A 15,000-nucleotide genomic window follows, 5' to 3' on the forward strand; every position below is an offset into this window, starting at 1 on the left:
CAAAGGTCAAAGGGTTTTCAAATTTTCCCCAACAGTCTTTTCAGGAATGTTCAATGTGGGAAAAGGGGGTCCTAGGACCGGGTCCTTGCGGCCCTTCTTTTCCCCAAGGACCGTAGGGACCGTGGCCCTTTAAGCTTCCCAAAGGGGACCGCCCCCCCCCACTAGTCAACTCACAATCTTAAGTCTTAGAGATATCATCATAAATACTTGACAAAAATTTTCTCATCACAATCATAAGTCTTAGGGGACATAGTACATTTCTGGATATGTCGACATTGCTTAAGTTGATTTTTACCTAAGTTGATTTTTTTTTCTTGGTCCCTCCCCCTTCTTCCTATATAATAGTAGTGAAAAAAACCCAACAAACTCCACATAAGTCGATTTCACTTAAGTCAATGTTCTTATCACTCATGACTACAATAATATCACAAATAAACAAATGACTTTCTTGGATTTGGACAAGTGGCTATAGAATACAGCAATGAATGGTGTTCAAAAAATCTAGATTGTATGTTGTAAGATTTAGTTGGAAAAATTGGGGAGCAGGCACTGGTGCAAAATATATATCTGAAAAGCTGTGTATGATCCTGGGTGTCAAAATTTCCAGAGCTGGTTTAAAAAGAACCCCGCCCCCCAAAAAAAATAACAAAAAAAAAAGACAAAAAAAAAAAACAAAAAAAAACAACCAAAAATAATATTTAAAAAATCCCACAAAGAAAATAAAACAACCCGAAAAAAAAAATCTAGAATATATAAGGCCCACTTCCAAAAAACAACAAAGAAAACTGAGTCACAATGTACGATAATCAAAAAAATGTGAACAGTGTACAGTATTCGGATGTATTCCATGTGACATCAAAAAATCTTCATCCCACTGGTTGGACTATTTTGTACATCACAGTGTTTACTTTGTAACATAAAGGATAAATTGTGAAATGAAGAAGTGACGTAAATTGTTTTCCTTTAGAGATGATATTGGGTTTTTGTTTACAATCATTTACAAGGCTTATCTTTAAATAAAAATTTTACAAAATCGATCAAGGCAGAAAATTGATATCTGACAAATTTGTGATTTTTCGTCAACCAGCATGTGACTATTTTAGTTTAATAGAATCATATTTTTTGTATCAACAGAAAGAAAAAGGATACGACTTGTACCTACAACCATGAATGTCAAGGTAGTTTGTCTTGTATAAGTAAAATCTGTGACTGTGTCAAAATCACACAATATTGGGATGGATCTGCCTGTCAACCCCGTAAGTCCATTTAACTTTCACATAATTTATTTTCTTCTATCAGAGTCTAGAGAATCTTTTTATTTGGAGTTAAGTTATTCCGGTGGTCAAGTCAGTAAACAAGACTTTTTCCAACATTTGAATGACTTTCTTTTTATTGAAAAGATGTTAACATTGAAAATATTACAGTGAAAATATTACCATTCAGTCTTGAGTTGAAAATATTACTCGGACTACTACCCATGGTACTATTTTGTAAAGGATTGAACAATTTCGAGAAACTTCTAAAGACCTTGTTTGAATGATTTTAAATATCCCATCTCAGTGGTTTGTGGTTATTTTGAGTAACTTTCTTGGATTTCGACAAGTGGCTATAGAATACAGCAATGAATGGTGTTCAAAAAATCTGGATTGTATGTTGTAAGATTTTGTTGGAAAAATTGGGGAGCAGGCACTGATGCAAAATATATATCTGAAAAGCTGTGTATGATCCTCGATGTCAAAATTTCCAGAGCTGGTTTAAAAAGAACACCCCCCCCCCCCAAAAAAAAAAACAAAAAAAAAACAAACAAAAACCCAAAAACAACAACAAAAATCCCCAAAAAAACCCAACAAAAATCCCGCAAAGAAAATAAAACAACCCGAAAAAAAATATTCTAAAATATATAATCCAAACCTCCAAACAACAACAAAGAAAACTGAGTCACAATGTACGATAATCAAAAAAATTTGAACAGTGTCCTGTATTCGGATGTAATCCATATGACATCAAAAAATCTTCATCCCACTGGTTGGACTATTTTGTACATCACAGGTTTACTTTGTAACATAAAGGATAAATTGTGAAATGAAGAAGTGACGTAGATTGTTTTCCTTTAGAGATGATATTGGGTTTTTGTTTCAATCATTTACAAGGCTTATCTTCAAATAAAAATTTTACAAAATTGATCAAGGCAGAAAATTGATATCTGACAAATTTGTGATTTTTCGTCAACCAGCATGTGACTATTTTAGTTTAATAGAATCATTTTTTTTTGTATCAACAGAAAAGAAAAAGGATACGACTTGTACCTACAACCATGAATGCCAAGGTAGTTTGTCCTGTATAAGTAAAATCTGTGACTGTGTCGGAATCACACAATATTGGGATGGATCTGCCTGTCAACCCCGTAAGTCCATTTAACTTTCACATAATTTATTTTCCTCTATCAGAGTCTAGAGACTCTTTTTATTTGGAGTTAAGTTATTTTACTATCCCATTTTCTTCCTTTTTACTGGTGCTGATATGACCTTAATGTGTTGCAAGCGCTGTAAAACCCTTAAAAACGATAAGAACAAAAACAATATCATTGTTTTCATGGTATATTAATGAGTGCGCAAATTTCTTTATTTACCAGGAAAGACGTTGTTTGACCCATGTGTTACATCTGATGAATGCCCAGAAACATTGACCTGTCTGAATAATGTGTGTAATTGCCAGGACACAGAATACGTTGAGGACAACAAATTATGTAAAGCAAGTAAGTAGTTGTCTTATATTATACCATTTTAATGTGTGTAAGATAGGGATATAGTTGATCAATAAATATATAATTATATAAAAAAAGAAAACCCAAAAATTGAGCTTTTATATAGCGCAATATCCTCTAAACGTGCTCAAAGTGCTTTACAAAGGGTCCCTGGCCAACAGCAACACAAAACATATAGAAATGACTCCTGTTAGGCGCTACTGCTTTTTTTTCAGACAGAGACAAGGCTGTTTATGGCCAGGTACTCATTTTACACCTGAGTACAGTGAGAGAATGTGAGTGAAGAGCCTTTTCCAAGGACTCAACTCTTCACCGAGCGAGGCTCGAACCCAGGAGATTCCGATCCAAAAGCGAGTGTCATACCACAGGACCACATAGGTGCACAAATATATTTATATAGTTCACAGAATCCATATAGCACTCTTAGGTGTTATAAGGTGCAGTGTGACTCAGCGGTACGGTCTTGTCATCGTACCCGAAAGGTACTGAGCTCGATTACCCGTCACTGCACTGTATGGCCTTGAGCAAGTCACCTCTCCCTAGCTCACTTTGCGGTACTGCTCTGTGGCTGATGCCTGGGTCTTCCCTTGGTGTAGACCCTAAAGACAAATTTCTCCAATGGGATGAATAAAGAGAATTTTTATTTTATTTTTAGTTTTTACACAAGCAAAGACAATATGTATATTTTAATGACTTACATAGCAATGGACATGACATTTTACACACATGATAGAAAAAAAAGTTGATTTACAAAATAGAAATCATGAGACAAAAAGGTGAGTTTTCTGTTAATATTGAGCTTTTATATAGCTCAATATCCACTAAATGTGCTCAAAGTGCTTTACAAGGGGTCACTGGCCAACAGCAACATTTAACATTTAGGACGGGACATGACGCCTGTTAGGTGATGTGACAATTTTTTTTTCTGACAGAGACAATGCTGTTAACGGTCAGGTCTCATTTTACACATGAGTATGGTGAGAGGATGTGAGTAAAGAGCCTTCTCCAAGGACTCAACTATGAGCCGAGCGAGGATTGAACTCAGGACCTTCCGATCTGAAAGCGAATCTCATACCACTGGACCACATAGCCACAAATATTCAAGTTTCATTCTTCTTCTTCTTCTTCTTCTTCTTCTTCTTCTTCTTCTTCTTCTTCTTCTTCTTCTTCTTCTTCTTCTTCTTCTTCTTCTTCTTCTTCTTCTTCTTCTTCTTCTTCTTCTTCTTCTTCTCTTCTCTCTTCTCTTCTTCTTCTTCTTCTTCTTCTTCTTCTTCTTCTTCTTCTTCTTCTTCTTCTTCTTCTTCTTCTTCTTCTTCTTCTTCTTCTTCTTCTTCTTTCTTCTTCTTCTTCTTCTTCTTCTTCTTCTTCTTCTTCTTCTTCTTCTTCTTCTTCTTCTTCTTCTTCTTCTTCTTCTTCTTCTTCTTCTTCTTCTTCCTTCTTCTTCTTCTTCTTCTTCTTCTCTCCTCCTCCTCCTCCTCCTCCTCCTCCTCCTCCTCCTCCTCCTCCTCCTCCTCCTCCTCCTCCTCCTCCTCTTCTTCTTCTTCTTCTTCTTCTTCTTCTTCTTCTTCTTCTTCTTCTTCTTCTTCTTCTTCTTCTTCTTCTTCTTCTTCTTCTTCTTCTTCTTCTGTTAAGGCCAAGGCTTCAGTCTGAAGATTGTATGGCCGATTTTTCAATAACAGGGGTTTTAGAGGGAAGCAGGGAGTGATTTTTTAAAGTCATCAGTAGAAAGGGCTTGTTTACAATTGGTTGTTAGGGAGGTCCAAAGTCGGATGCTGGAGTGGAAAAAAGAGAAAAGATAATGGTTTGTTCTTGAGTGAAGACCGAAGGGCTAGAGCTCAGGTGGTCGCTGGTTCGGATAAGTAAGTAAGTAAGTTCTTGAGTGAGGGATTTCAAAATTAAATGCTGAGTTTCTTGTTTTATTGCTATTCCGTTTCAAATGGATAGTTGGAATTTCGAGTTTTCCGTTTTGTGCTTTGTGGAATATGAGGAGTTTGTTGATGGAACGTCTTTCATGTAGCGGGTTCCATTTGAGATCGTTTATGAGCATTGAAAAAGACTATGACAGCAGCTGGCTTGACACCCGTGCTATCCGCTCTGATTTTAGAGATCTTTCCATTTACCTGTTAACTGTTGTACGCTGGAATAACATGTATTCAAATATGTGACCAAAAAACTTGTCCTTCAAATATTGATCGATTTAAATGACACTCAACTTGGCAAAAACTCTCAAACCTTGACATTTTTTTTTACTAAGATGAGGGTCATTTAAATTTATTGATATTTGAAGGATGAGTTTTCTGGCCAAATTTTTAAACACATGTTTTTGCATGCAGAGTAAGGCAGTTAAATAGTTAAGAACTTTGTTTACACTATTTTTTACAGATATTAAAATCAATATGCAGCTATGTGTCTAGTGGTATGACACTCGCTTTTGGATTGGAAGATCCTGGGTTCGGGTCTTGCTCGGCGCATAGTTGAGTCCTTGAAGAAGGCTTTTTACTTGCATTCTCTCACCGTACTCAGGTGTAAGTTAAGTACTTGGCCATTAACAATGTTGCCTCTGTCTGAAAAAATTGTAACATCGCCTAACAGACGTCATGTCCCGTCCTAAATGTTAAATGTTGCTGTTGGCCAAGGACCCCTTGTAAAGCACCTTGGGCACATTAAGGGGATATTGCGCTATTTAAAAGCTCAATTTTTTTTTTAGTGTGGGGGCAGGGCAGGTGGATTGTAAGCACAACTAACAGGTCAACATTTAAAAAGTACACCAACTGTTTTCCAAACTATTCTTCTCTTACAGGAAAGACTTTTCAGGCCTCATGTTCCTTGACTTCTGAATGTCAGAATTCCCTGTCTTGTGTCGGAGGACAATGTGGCTGTAAGTCTGATGAGTACAGATCTGCTAACAATCATTGTGAACCAAGTAAGTTTTCTTTTTTTGCTAAGTGATTTTCTTGAGATAAATCAACTTACAGAAGTTTATTACAAAAACATACATCTAGCTATCTTTCTTGAGATTTGTTTTGTTTATAACAATTTCTGAATAATAACTCACAAGGACTATTTTTAAATCAAGGGTACACTTATTGGCCACTATCTCATTATACACTGTGTGATAAATTTACATGAACTGTGTATGCAGCCTTAGATTTTGAAAAAGCTTAAGATTATGAAATCTGAAGTATATATACCATTAATCCGAGATTGGAAAATTCTTAGAGATATCATCATCATACTTGACAACAAAGTCAACATCACAATCTTAAGTCTTAGAGATATCATCATCATACTTGGCAACGAAGTCAACATCACATCCTTAATTAAGTCTTAGAGATATCATCATCATACTTGACAACGAAGTCAACATCACAATCTTAAGTCTTAGAGATATCATCATCATACTCGACAACGAATTCATCATCACAATCATAAGTCTTAGAGACATAGTACACTCTGGATATGTCGACATTGCTTAAGTTGATTTTTACCTAAGTTGATTTTTTTTTCTTGGTCCCTCCCCCTTCTTCCTATATAATAGTAGGGAAAAAAACCCAAATAAACTCCACATAAGTATATGTCACTTAAGTCAATGTTCTTATCACTCATGACTACAATAATATCACAAATAAACAAATAACTTTCTTGGATTTGGACAAGTGGCTATCGAATACAGCAATGAATGGTGTTCAAAAAATCTAGATTGTATGTTGTAAGATTTAGTTGGAAAAATTGGGGAGCAGGCACTGGTGCAAAATATATATCTGAAAAGCTGTGTATGATCCTGGGTGTCAAAATTTCCAGAGCTGGTTTAAAAAGAACCCCGCCCCCCCAAAAAAAATAACAAAAAAAAAGACAAAAAAAAAAAACAAAAAAAAACAACCAAAAATAATATTTAAAAAATCCCACAAAGAAAATAAAACAACCCGAAAAAAAAAAATCTAGAATATATAAGGCCCACTTCCAAAAAACAACAAAGAAAACTGAGTCACAATGTACGATAATCAAAAAAATTTGAACAGTGTACAGTATTCGGATGTATTCCATGTGACATCAAAAAATCTTCATCCCACTGGTTGGACTATTTTGTACATCACAGTGTTTACTTTGTAACATAAAGGATAAATTGTGAAATGAAGAAGTGACGTTAATTGTTTTCCTTTAGAGATGATATTGGGTTTTTGTTTACAATCATTTACAAGGCTTATCTTTAAATAAAAATTTTACAAAATCGATCAAGGCAGAAAATTGATATCTGACAAATTTGTGATTTTTCGTCAACCAGCATGTGACTATTTTAGTTTAATAGAATCATATTTTTTGTATCAACAGAAAAGAAAAAGGATACGACTTGTACCTACAACCATGAATGTCAAGGTAGTTTGTCTTGTATAAGTAAAATCTGTGACTGTGTCAAAATCACACAATATTGGGATGGATCTGCCTGTCAACCCCGTAAGTCCATTTAACTTTCACATAATTTATTTTCTTCTATCAGAGTCTAGAGAATCTTTTTATTTGGAGTTAAGTTATTCCGGTGGTCAAGTCAGTAAACAAGACTTTTTCCAACATTTGAATGACTTTCTTTTTATTGAAAAGATGTTAACATTGAAAATATTACAGTGAAAATATTACCATTCAGTCTTGAGTTGAAAATATTACTCGGACTACTACCCATGGTACTATTTTGTAAAGGATTGAACAATTTCGAGAAACTTCTAAAGACCTTGTTTGAATGATTTTAAATATCCCATCTCAGTGGTTTGTGGTTATTTTGAGTAACTTTCTTGGATTTCGACAAGTGGCTATAGAATACAGCAATGAATGGTGTTCAAAAAATCTGGATTGTATGTTGTAAGATTTTGTTGGAAAAATTGGGGAGCAGGCACTGATGCAAAATATATATCTGAAAAGCTGTGTATGATCCTCGATGTCAAAATTTCCAGAGCTGGTTTAAAAAGAACACCCCCCCCCCCAAAAAAACAAAAAACAAAAAAGAAACAAACAAACAAAAACCCAAAACAACAACAAAAATCCCCAAAAAAACCCAACAAAAATCCCGCAAAGAAAATAAAACAACCCGAAAAAAAATATTCTAAAATATATAATCCAAACCTCCAAACAACAACAAAGAAAACTGAGTCACAATGTACGATAATCAAAAAAATTTGAACAGTGTCCTGTATTCAGATGTAATCCATATGACATCAAAAAATCTTCATCCCACTGGTTGGACTATTTTGTACATCACAGGTTTACTTTGTAACATAAAGGATAAATTGTGAAATGAAGAAGTGACGTAGATTGTTTTCCTTTAGAGATGATATTGGGTTTTTGTTTCAATCATTTACAAGGCTTATCTTCAAATAAAAATTTTACAAAATTGATCAAGGCAGAAAATTGATATCTGACAAATTTGTGATTTTTCGTCAACCAGCATGTGACTATTTTAGTTTAATAGAATCATTTTTTTTGTATCAACAGAAAAGAAAAAGGATACGACTTGTACCTACAACCATGAATGCCAAGGTAGTTTGTCCTGTATAAGTAAAATCTGTGACTGTGTCGGAATCACACAATATTGGGATGGATCTGCCTGTCAACCCCGTAAGTCCATTTAACTTTCACATAATTTATTTTCCTCTATCAGAGTCTAGAGACTCTTTTTATTTGGAGTTAAGTTATTTTACTATCCCATTTTCTTCCTTTTTACTGGTGCTGATATGACCTTAATGTGTTGCAAGCGCCGTAAAACCCTTAAAAACGATAAGAACAAAAACAATATCATTGTTTCCATGGTATATTAATGAGTGCGCAAATTTCTTTATTTACCAGGAAAGACGTTGTTTGACCCATGTGTTACATCTGATGAATGCCGAGAAACATTGACCTGTCTGAATAATGTGTGTAATTGCCAGGACACAGAATACGTTGAGGACAACAAATTATGTAAAGCAAGTAAGTAGTTGTCTTATATTATACCATTTTAATGTGTGTAAGATAGGGATATAGTTGATCAATAAATATATAATTATATAAAAAAAGAAAACCCAAAAATTGAGCTTTTATATAGCGCAATATCCTCTAAACGTGCTCAAAGTGCTTTACAAAGGGTCCCTGTCCAACAGCAACACAAAACATATAGAAATGACTCCTGTTAGGCGCTACTGCTTTTTTTTCCGACAGAGACAAGGCTGTTTATGGCCAGGTACTCATTTTACACCTGAGTACAGTGAGAGAATGTGAGTAAAGAGCCTTTTCCAAGGACTCAACTCTTCACCGAGCGAGGCTCGAACCCAGGAGATTCCGATCCAAAAGCGAGTGTCATACCACAGGACCACATAGGTGCACAAATATATTTATATAGCTCACAGAATCCATATAGCACTCTTAGGTGTTATAAGGGGCAGTGTGACTCAGCGGTACGGTCTTGTCATCGTACCCTAATGGTACTGAGCTTGATTACCCGTCACTGCACTGTGTGGCCTTGAGCAAGTCACCTCTCCCTAGCTCACTTTGCGGCACTGCTCTGTGGCTGACGCCTGGGTCTTCCCTTGGTGTAGACTCTAAAGACAAATTTCTCCAATGGGATGAATAAAGAGAATTTTTATTTTATTTTTAGTTTTTACACAAGCAAAGACAATATGTGTATTTCAATGACTTACATAGCAATGGACATGACATTTACACACATGATAGAAAAAAAAAGTTGATTTACAAAATAGAAATCATGAGACAAAAAGGTGAGTTTTCTGTTAATATTGAGCTTTTATATAGCTCAATATCCACTAAATGTGCTCAAAGTGCTTTACAAGGGGTCACTGGCCAACAGCAACATTTAACATTTAGGACGGGACATGACGCCTGTTAGGTGATGTTACAATTTTTTTTCTGACAGAGACAATGCTGTTAACGGTCAGGTCCTATTTTACACCTGAGTATGGTGAGAGGATGTGAGTAAAGAGCCTTCTCCAAGGACTCAACTATGAGCCGAGCGAGGATTGAACTCAGGACCTTCCGATCTGGAAGCGAGTCTCATACCACCGGACCACATAGCCACAAATATTCAAGTTCTTCTTCTTCTTCTTTTTTTCTTCTTCTTCTTCTTCTTCTTTCTTCTTTCTTCTTCTTCTTCTTCTTCTTCTTCTCTTCTTCTTTCTCTTCTTCTTCTTTCTTCTCTTCTTCTTCTCTTCTCTTCTTCTTCTTCTTCTTCTCTTCTTCTTCTTCTTCTTCTTCTTCTTCTTCTTCTTCTTCTTCTTCTTCTTCTTCTTCTTCTTCTTCTTCTTCTTCTTTTCTTTCTTTCTTCTTCTTCTTCTTCTTCTTCTTCTTCTTCTTCTTCTTCTTCTTCTTCTTCTTCTTCTTCTTCTTCTTCTTCTTCTTCTTCTTCTTCTTCTTCTTCTGTTAAGGCCAAGCTTCAGGCTGAAGATTGTATGGCCGATTTTTCAATAACAGGGGTTTAAGAGGGAAGCAGGGAGTGATTTTTTAAAGTCATCAATAGAAAGGGCTTGTTTACAATTGGTTGGAGTGGAAGAAAGAGAAAAGATAATGATTTGTTCTTGAGTGAGGGATTTCAAAATTAAATGCTGAGTTTCTTGTTTTATTGCTTTTCCGTTTCAAATGGATAGTTGGAATTTCGAGTTATCCGTTTGGATGTGCTTTGTGGAATATGAGGAGTTTGTTGATGGAACGTCTTTCATGTAGCGGGTTCCATTGGAGATCGTTTATGAGCATTGAAAAAGACTATGACAGCAGCTGGCTTGACACCCGTGATATCCGCTCTGATTTTAGAGATCTTTCTATTTACCTGTTAACTGTTGTACGCTGGAATAACATGTATTCAAATATGTGACCAAAAAACTTGTCCTTCAAATATCGATCGATTTAAATGACACTCAACTTGGCAAAAACTCTCAAACCTTGATATTTTTTTTTCTAAGATGAGGGTCATTTAAATTTATTGATATTTGAAGGATGAGTTTTCTGGCCAAATTTTTAAACACATGTTTTTGCATGCAGAGTAAGGCAGTTAAATAGTTAAGAACTTTGTTTACACCATTTTTTACAGATATTAAAATCAATATGCAGCTATGTGTCTAGTGGTATGACACTCGCTTTTGGATTGGAAGATCCTGGGTTCGGGTCTTGCTCAGCGCATAGTTGAGTCCTTGAAGAAGGCTTTTTACTTACATTCTCTCACCGTACTCAGGTGTAAGTTAAGTACCGGGCCATTAACAGCGTTGTCTCTGTCTGTTTTGTTTATAACAATTTCTGAATAATAACACACAAGGACTATTTTTAAATCAAGGGTACACTTATTGGCCACTATCTCATTATACACCGTGTGATAAATTTACATGAACTGTGTATGCAGCCTTAGATTTTGAAAAAGCTTAAGATTATGAAATCTGAAGTATATATACCATTAATCCACGATTGGAAAATTCTTAGAGATATCATCATCATACTTGACAACAAAGTCAACATCACAATCTTAAGTCTTAGAGATATCATCATCATACTTGACAACGAAGTCAACATCACATTCTTAATTAAGTCTTAGAGATATCATCATCATACTTGACAATGAAGTCAACATTAGTCCCACGGTCTTTTAGCTGTGAACCGGGGATCGGTCCCATAGTGAAGACCGGCGGCGGTCCTCACTTCTTATCACCTTTCAACTAGTGCCGCGCTGAAGACCGGTCTGATCACCTTCGTCTCCGCCATAGCCTACTACTTCCCCAGCGATTCGTTGCCTTCGGTTGCCTATCTTCCACCAATCACCACCCATCCCACTTAATTAATCGCACCCACCCCCTTTGCCATACACTAAACGACACAGACGACCATACAGGCAGACGACCACCAACCTTCACTCCGCAAACCGCCCTTTCGTGTGTGAGATGGGGGAACAGGAGGCGCACGCCTTGGACATTCCATTATACGGGTAAATTTCAAAATTTACTACACCATAATGATCGCAATGACAATGATCTATGTGAAGGCATGACCCCTCTTCTCTAATGGTTATTGTTTGAAATGTATGTGACTACTAAAGATGTGTGTGTTTGTGTGTTGTGTGTGTGGTGTGTGTGTGTGTGTGTGTTCGAACCTAGCAAGTAGCAAATCCGATTCTTTGTTTTCTTTTGTCATCTCTTGTCACCACGTCCTTTCTATCGCAGTGTTGTCATTTAAAATAATACAATTATATTAAAATTTCGTTTGGTGTTTTTACTAATCAAATAATATGAGTTTCATTAGTTTCTTCCTTCCAAAAAAACCAGTTATAACGTCTGAATTTTAAAAAAGTCCAATAGAATATTTGGGGACCCCGATAGCTCAGTTGATAGAGCACTCTCTTTATACGCAAAGGGCCAGAGATCGATCCCGGGTGCATTCGAGTTTTTTCTAAATCCCTGTCTACTCAGCAATGAATGGGTAGCTGAGTTTGTTAGATCTGGCGAAAAGTCACCATCGACCCCTCTTATTACCTCATCCACCCCCTCTTATTATAACTTCACGTCTCTCTCTTACTCTTCAATGCTCGCTGCCCTCTAATGTGTGTGTGTGTGTGGGGGGGGGGGGGAGGGGGGGGGGGTAGGAGTTGCGTGTGTGTATCAACGCCCCGAACAACTCGATCAACGCCTTGGGCGATGCCATTATCTCCGTTAATGGGGATAAATTTCAAATTTTATTAAATTATCGAAGTAACAATGAAGTACGGTGAGCAAATAAAGAAGGCATCACCCCTCTTCTCTAATTAGGTTACAATTTGAAATGAGTGTGACTACTCCGTGTGTTTTACTCCTGTAGACCACGGTTTTCATCGTGTAGCGGTCTTTAACAGTTCAAGAATGAACGATCCCACGGTCTCAAAGGTCAAACGGTTCTAATTTCCAACAGTCTCTCAGGAATGTTCAATGTCGAAAAGGACCGGTCCTTGCGGTCTTCATTTCCCAAGGACCGTAGGACCGTGGTCCTTAAGCTTGCCAAGGACCGCCCCGCACTAGTCAACATCACAATCTTAAGTCTTAGAGATATCATCATCATACTTGACAACGAATTCATCATCACAATCATAAGTCTTAGAGACATAGTACACTCTGGATATGTCGACATTGCTTAAGTTGATTTTTACCTAAGTTGATTTTTTTTTTTGGTCCCTCCCCCTTCTTCCTATATAATAGTAGTGAAAAAAACCCAACAAACTCCACATAAGTCGATTTCACTTAAGTCAATGTTCTTATCACTCATGACTACAATAATATCACAAATAAACAAATGACTTTCTTGGATTTGGACAAGTGCTATAGAATACAGCAATGAATGGTGTTCAAAAAATCTAGATTGTATGTTGTAAGATTTAGTTGGAAAAATTGGGGAGCAGGCACTGGTGCAAAATATATATCTGAAAAGCTGTGTATGATCCTGGGTGTCAAAATTTCCAGAGCTGGTTTAAAAAGAACCCCGCCCCCCAAAAAAAATAACAAAAAAAAAAGACAAAAAAAAAAAACAAAAAAAAACAACCAAAAATAATATTTAAAAAATCCCACAAAGAAAATAAAACAACCCGAAAAAAAAAATCTAGAATATATAAGGCCCACTTCCAAAAAACAACAAAGAAAACTGAGTCACAATGTACGATAATCAAAAAAATGTGAACAGTGTACAGTATTCGGATGTATTCCATGTGACATCAAAAAATCTTCATCCCACTGGTTGGACTATTTTGTACATCACAGTGTTTACTTTGTAACATAAAGGATAAATTGTGAAATGAAGAAGTGACGTAAATTGTTTTCCTTTAGAGATGATATTGGGTTTTTGTTTACAATCATTTACAAGGCTTATCTTTAAATAAAAATTTTACAAAATCGATCAAGGCAGAAAATTGATATCTGACAAATTTGTGATTTTTCGTCAACCAGCATGTGACTATTTTAGTTTAATAGAATCATATTTTTTGTATCAACAGAAAAGAAAAAGGATACGACTTGTACCTACAACCATGAATGTCAAGGTAGTTTGTCTTGTATAAGTAAAATCTGTGACTGTGTCAAAATCACACAATATTGGGATGGATCTGCCTGTCAACCCCGTAAGTCCATTTAACTTTCACATAATTTATTTTCTTCTATCAGAGTCTAGAGAATCTTTTATTTGAGTTAAGTTATTCCGGTGGTCAAGTCAGTAAACAAGACTTTTTCCAACATTTGAATGACTTTCTTTTTATTGAAAAGATGTTAACATTGAAAATATTACAGTGAAAATATTACCATTCAGTCTTGAGTTGAAAATATTACTCGGACTACTACCCATGGTACTATTTTGTAAAGGATTGAACAATTTCGAGAAACTTCTAAAGACCTTGTTTGAATGATTTTAAATATCCCATCTCAGTGGTTTGTGGTTATTTTGAGTAACTTTCTTGGATTTCGACAAGTGGCTATAGAATACAGCAATGAATGGTGTTCAAAAAATCTGGATTGTATGTTGTAAGATTTTGTTGGAAAAATTGGGGAGCAGGCACTGATGCAAAATATATATCTGAAAAGCTGTGTATGATCCTCGATGTCAAAATTTCCAGAGCTGGTTTAAAAAGAACCCCCCCCCCCCCCCCAAAAAAAAAACAAAAAAAAAACAAACAAACAAAAACCCAAAAACAACAACAAAAATCCCCCAAAAAACCCAACAAAAATCCCGCAAAGAAAATAAAACAACCCGAAAAAAAATATTCTAAAATATATAATCCAAACCTCCAAACAACAACAAAGAAAACTGAGTCACAATGTACGATAATCAAAAAAATTTGAACAGTGTCCTGTATTCGGATGTAATCCATATGACATCAAAAAATCTTCATCCCACTGGTTGGACTATTTTGTACATCACAGGTTTACTTCGTAACATAAAGGATAAATTGTGAAATGAAGAAGTGACGTAGATTGTTTTCCTTTAGAGATGATATTGGGTTTTTGTTCAATCATTTACAAGGCTTATCTTCAAATAAAAATTTTACAAAATTGATCAAGGCAGAAAATTGATATCTGACAAATTTGTGATTTTTCGTCAACCAGCATGTGACTATTTTAGTTTAATAGAATCATTTTTTTTGTATCAACAGAAAAGAAAAAGGATACGACTTGTACCTACAACCATGAATGTCAAGGTAGTTTGTCCTGTATAAGTAAAATCTGTGACTGTGTCGGAATCACACAATATTGGGATGGATCTGCCTG

General features: G+C 35.8%; 1 protein-coding gene across 5 annotated transcripts in view; it reads left to right on the plus strand.

Moving 5' to 3' along the window:
* LOC144968118 (uncharacterized) overlaps window positions 1-15,000 on the plus strand; it is a gene marked incomplete in the record, with an annotated part of 113,039 nt that overhangs the window by 50,773 nt on the left and 47,266 nt on the right. For 3 of the 5 annotated variants that reach the window (XM_078906120.1, XM_078906123.1, XM_078906124.1), the window contains 9 exon segments: window positions 1,135-1,256; window positions 2,282-2,404; window positions 2,633-2,755; window positions 5,565-5,687; window positions 7,094-7,216; window positions 8,246-8,368; window positions 8,597-8,719; window positions 13,737-13,859; window positions 14,886-15,000. The exon segment at window positions 14,886-15,000 is cut by the window's right edge and continues 8 nt beyond it. In XM_078906120.1, coding sequence (XP_078762246.1) covers window positions 1,135-1,256; window positions 2,282-2,404; window positions 2,633-2,755; window positions 5,565-5,687; window positions 7,094-7,216; window positions 8,246-8,368; window positions 8,597-8,719; window positions 13,737-13,859; window positions 14,886-15,000 — 1,098 coding nt within the window. 5 annotated transcript variants of the gene reach the window in all.

Source organism: Berghia stephanieae, chromosome 3 (assembly GCF_034508935.2).
Source record: "Berghia stephanieae isolate SIO BIC M18660-M18661 chromosome 3, UCSD_Bste_1.3, whole genome shotgun sequence".
Taxonomy (NCBI): domain Eukaryota; kingdom Metazoa; phylum Mollusca; class Gastropoda; order Nudibranchia; family Aeolidiidae; genus Berghia; species Berghia stephanieae.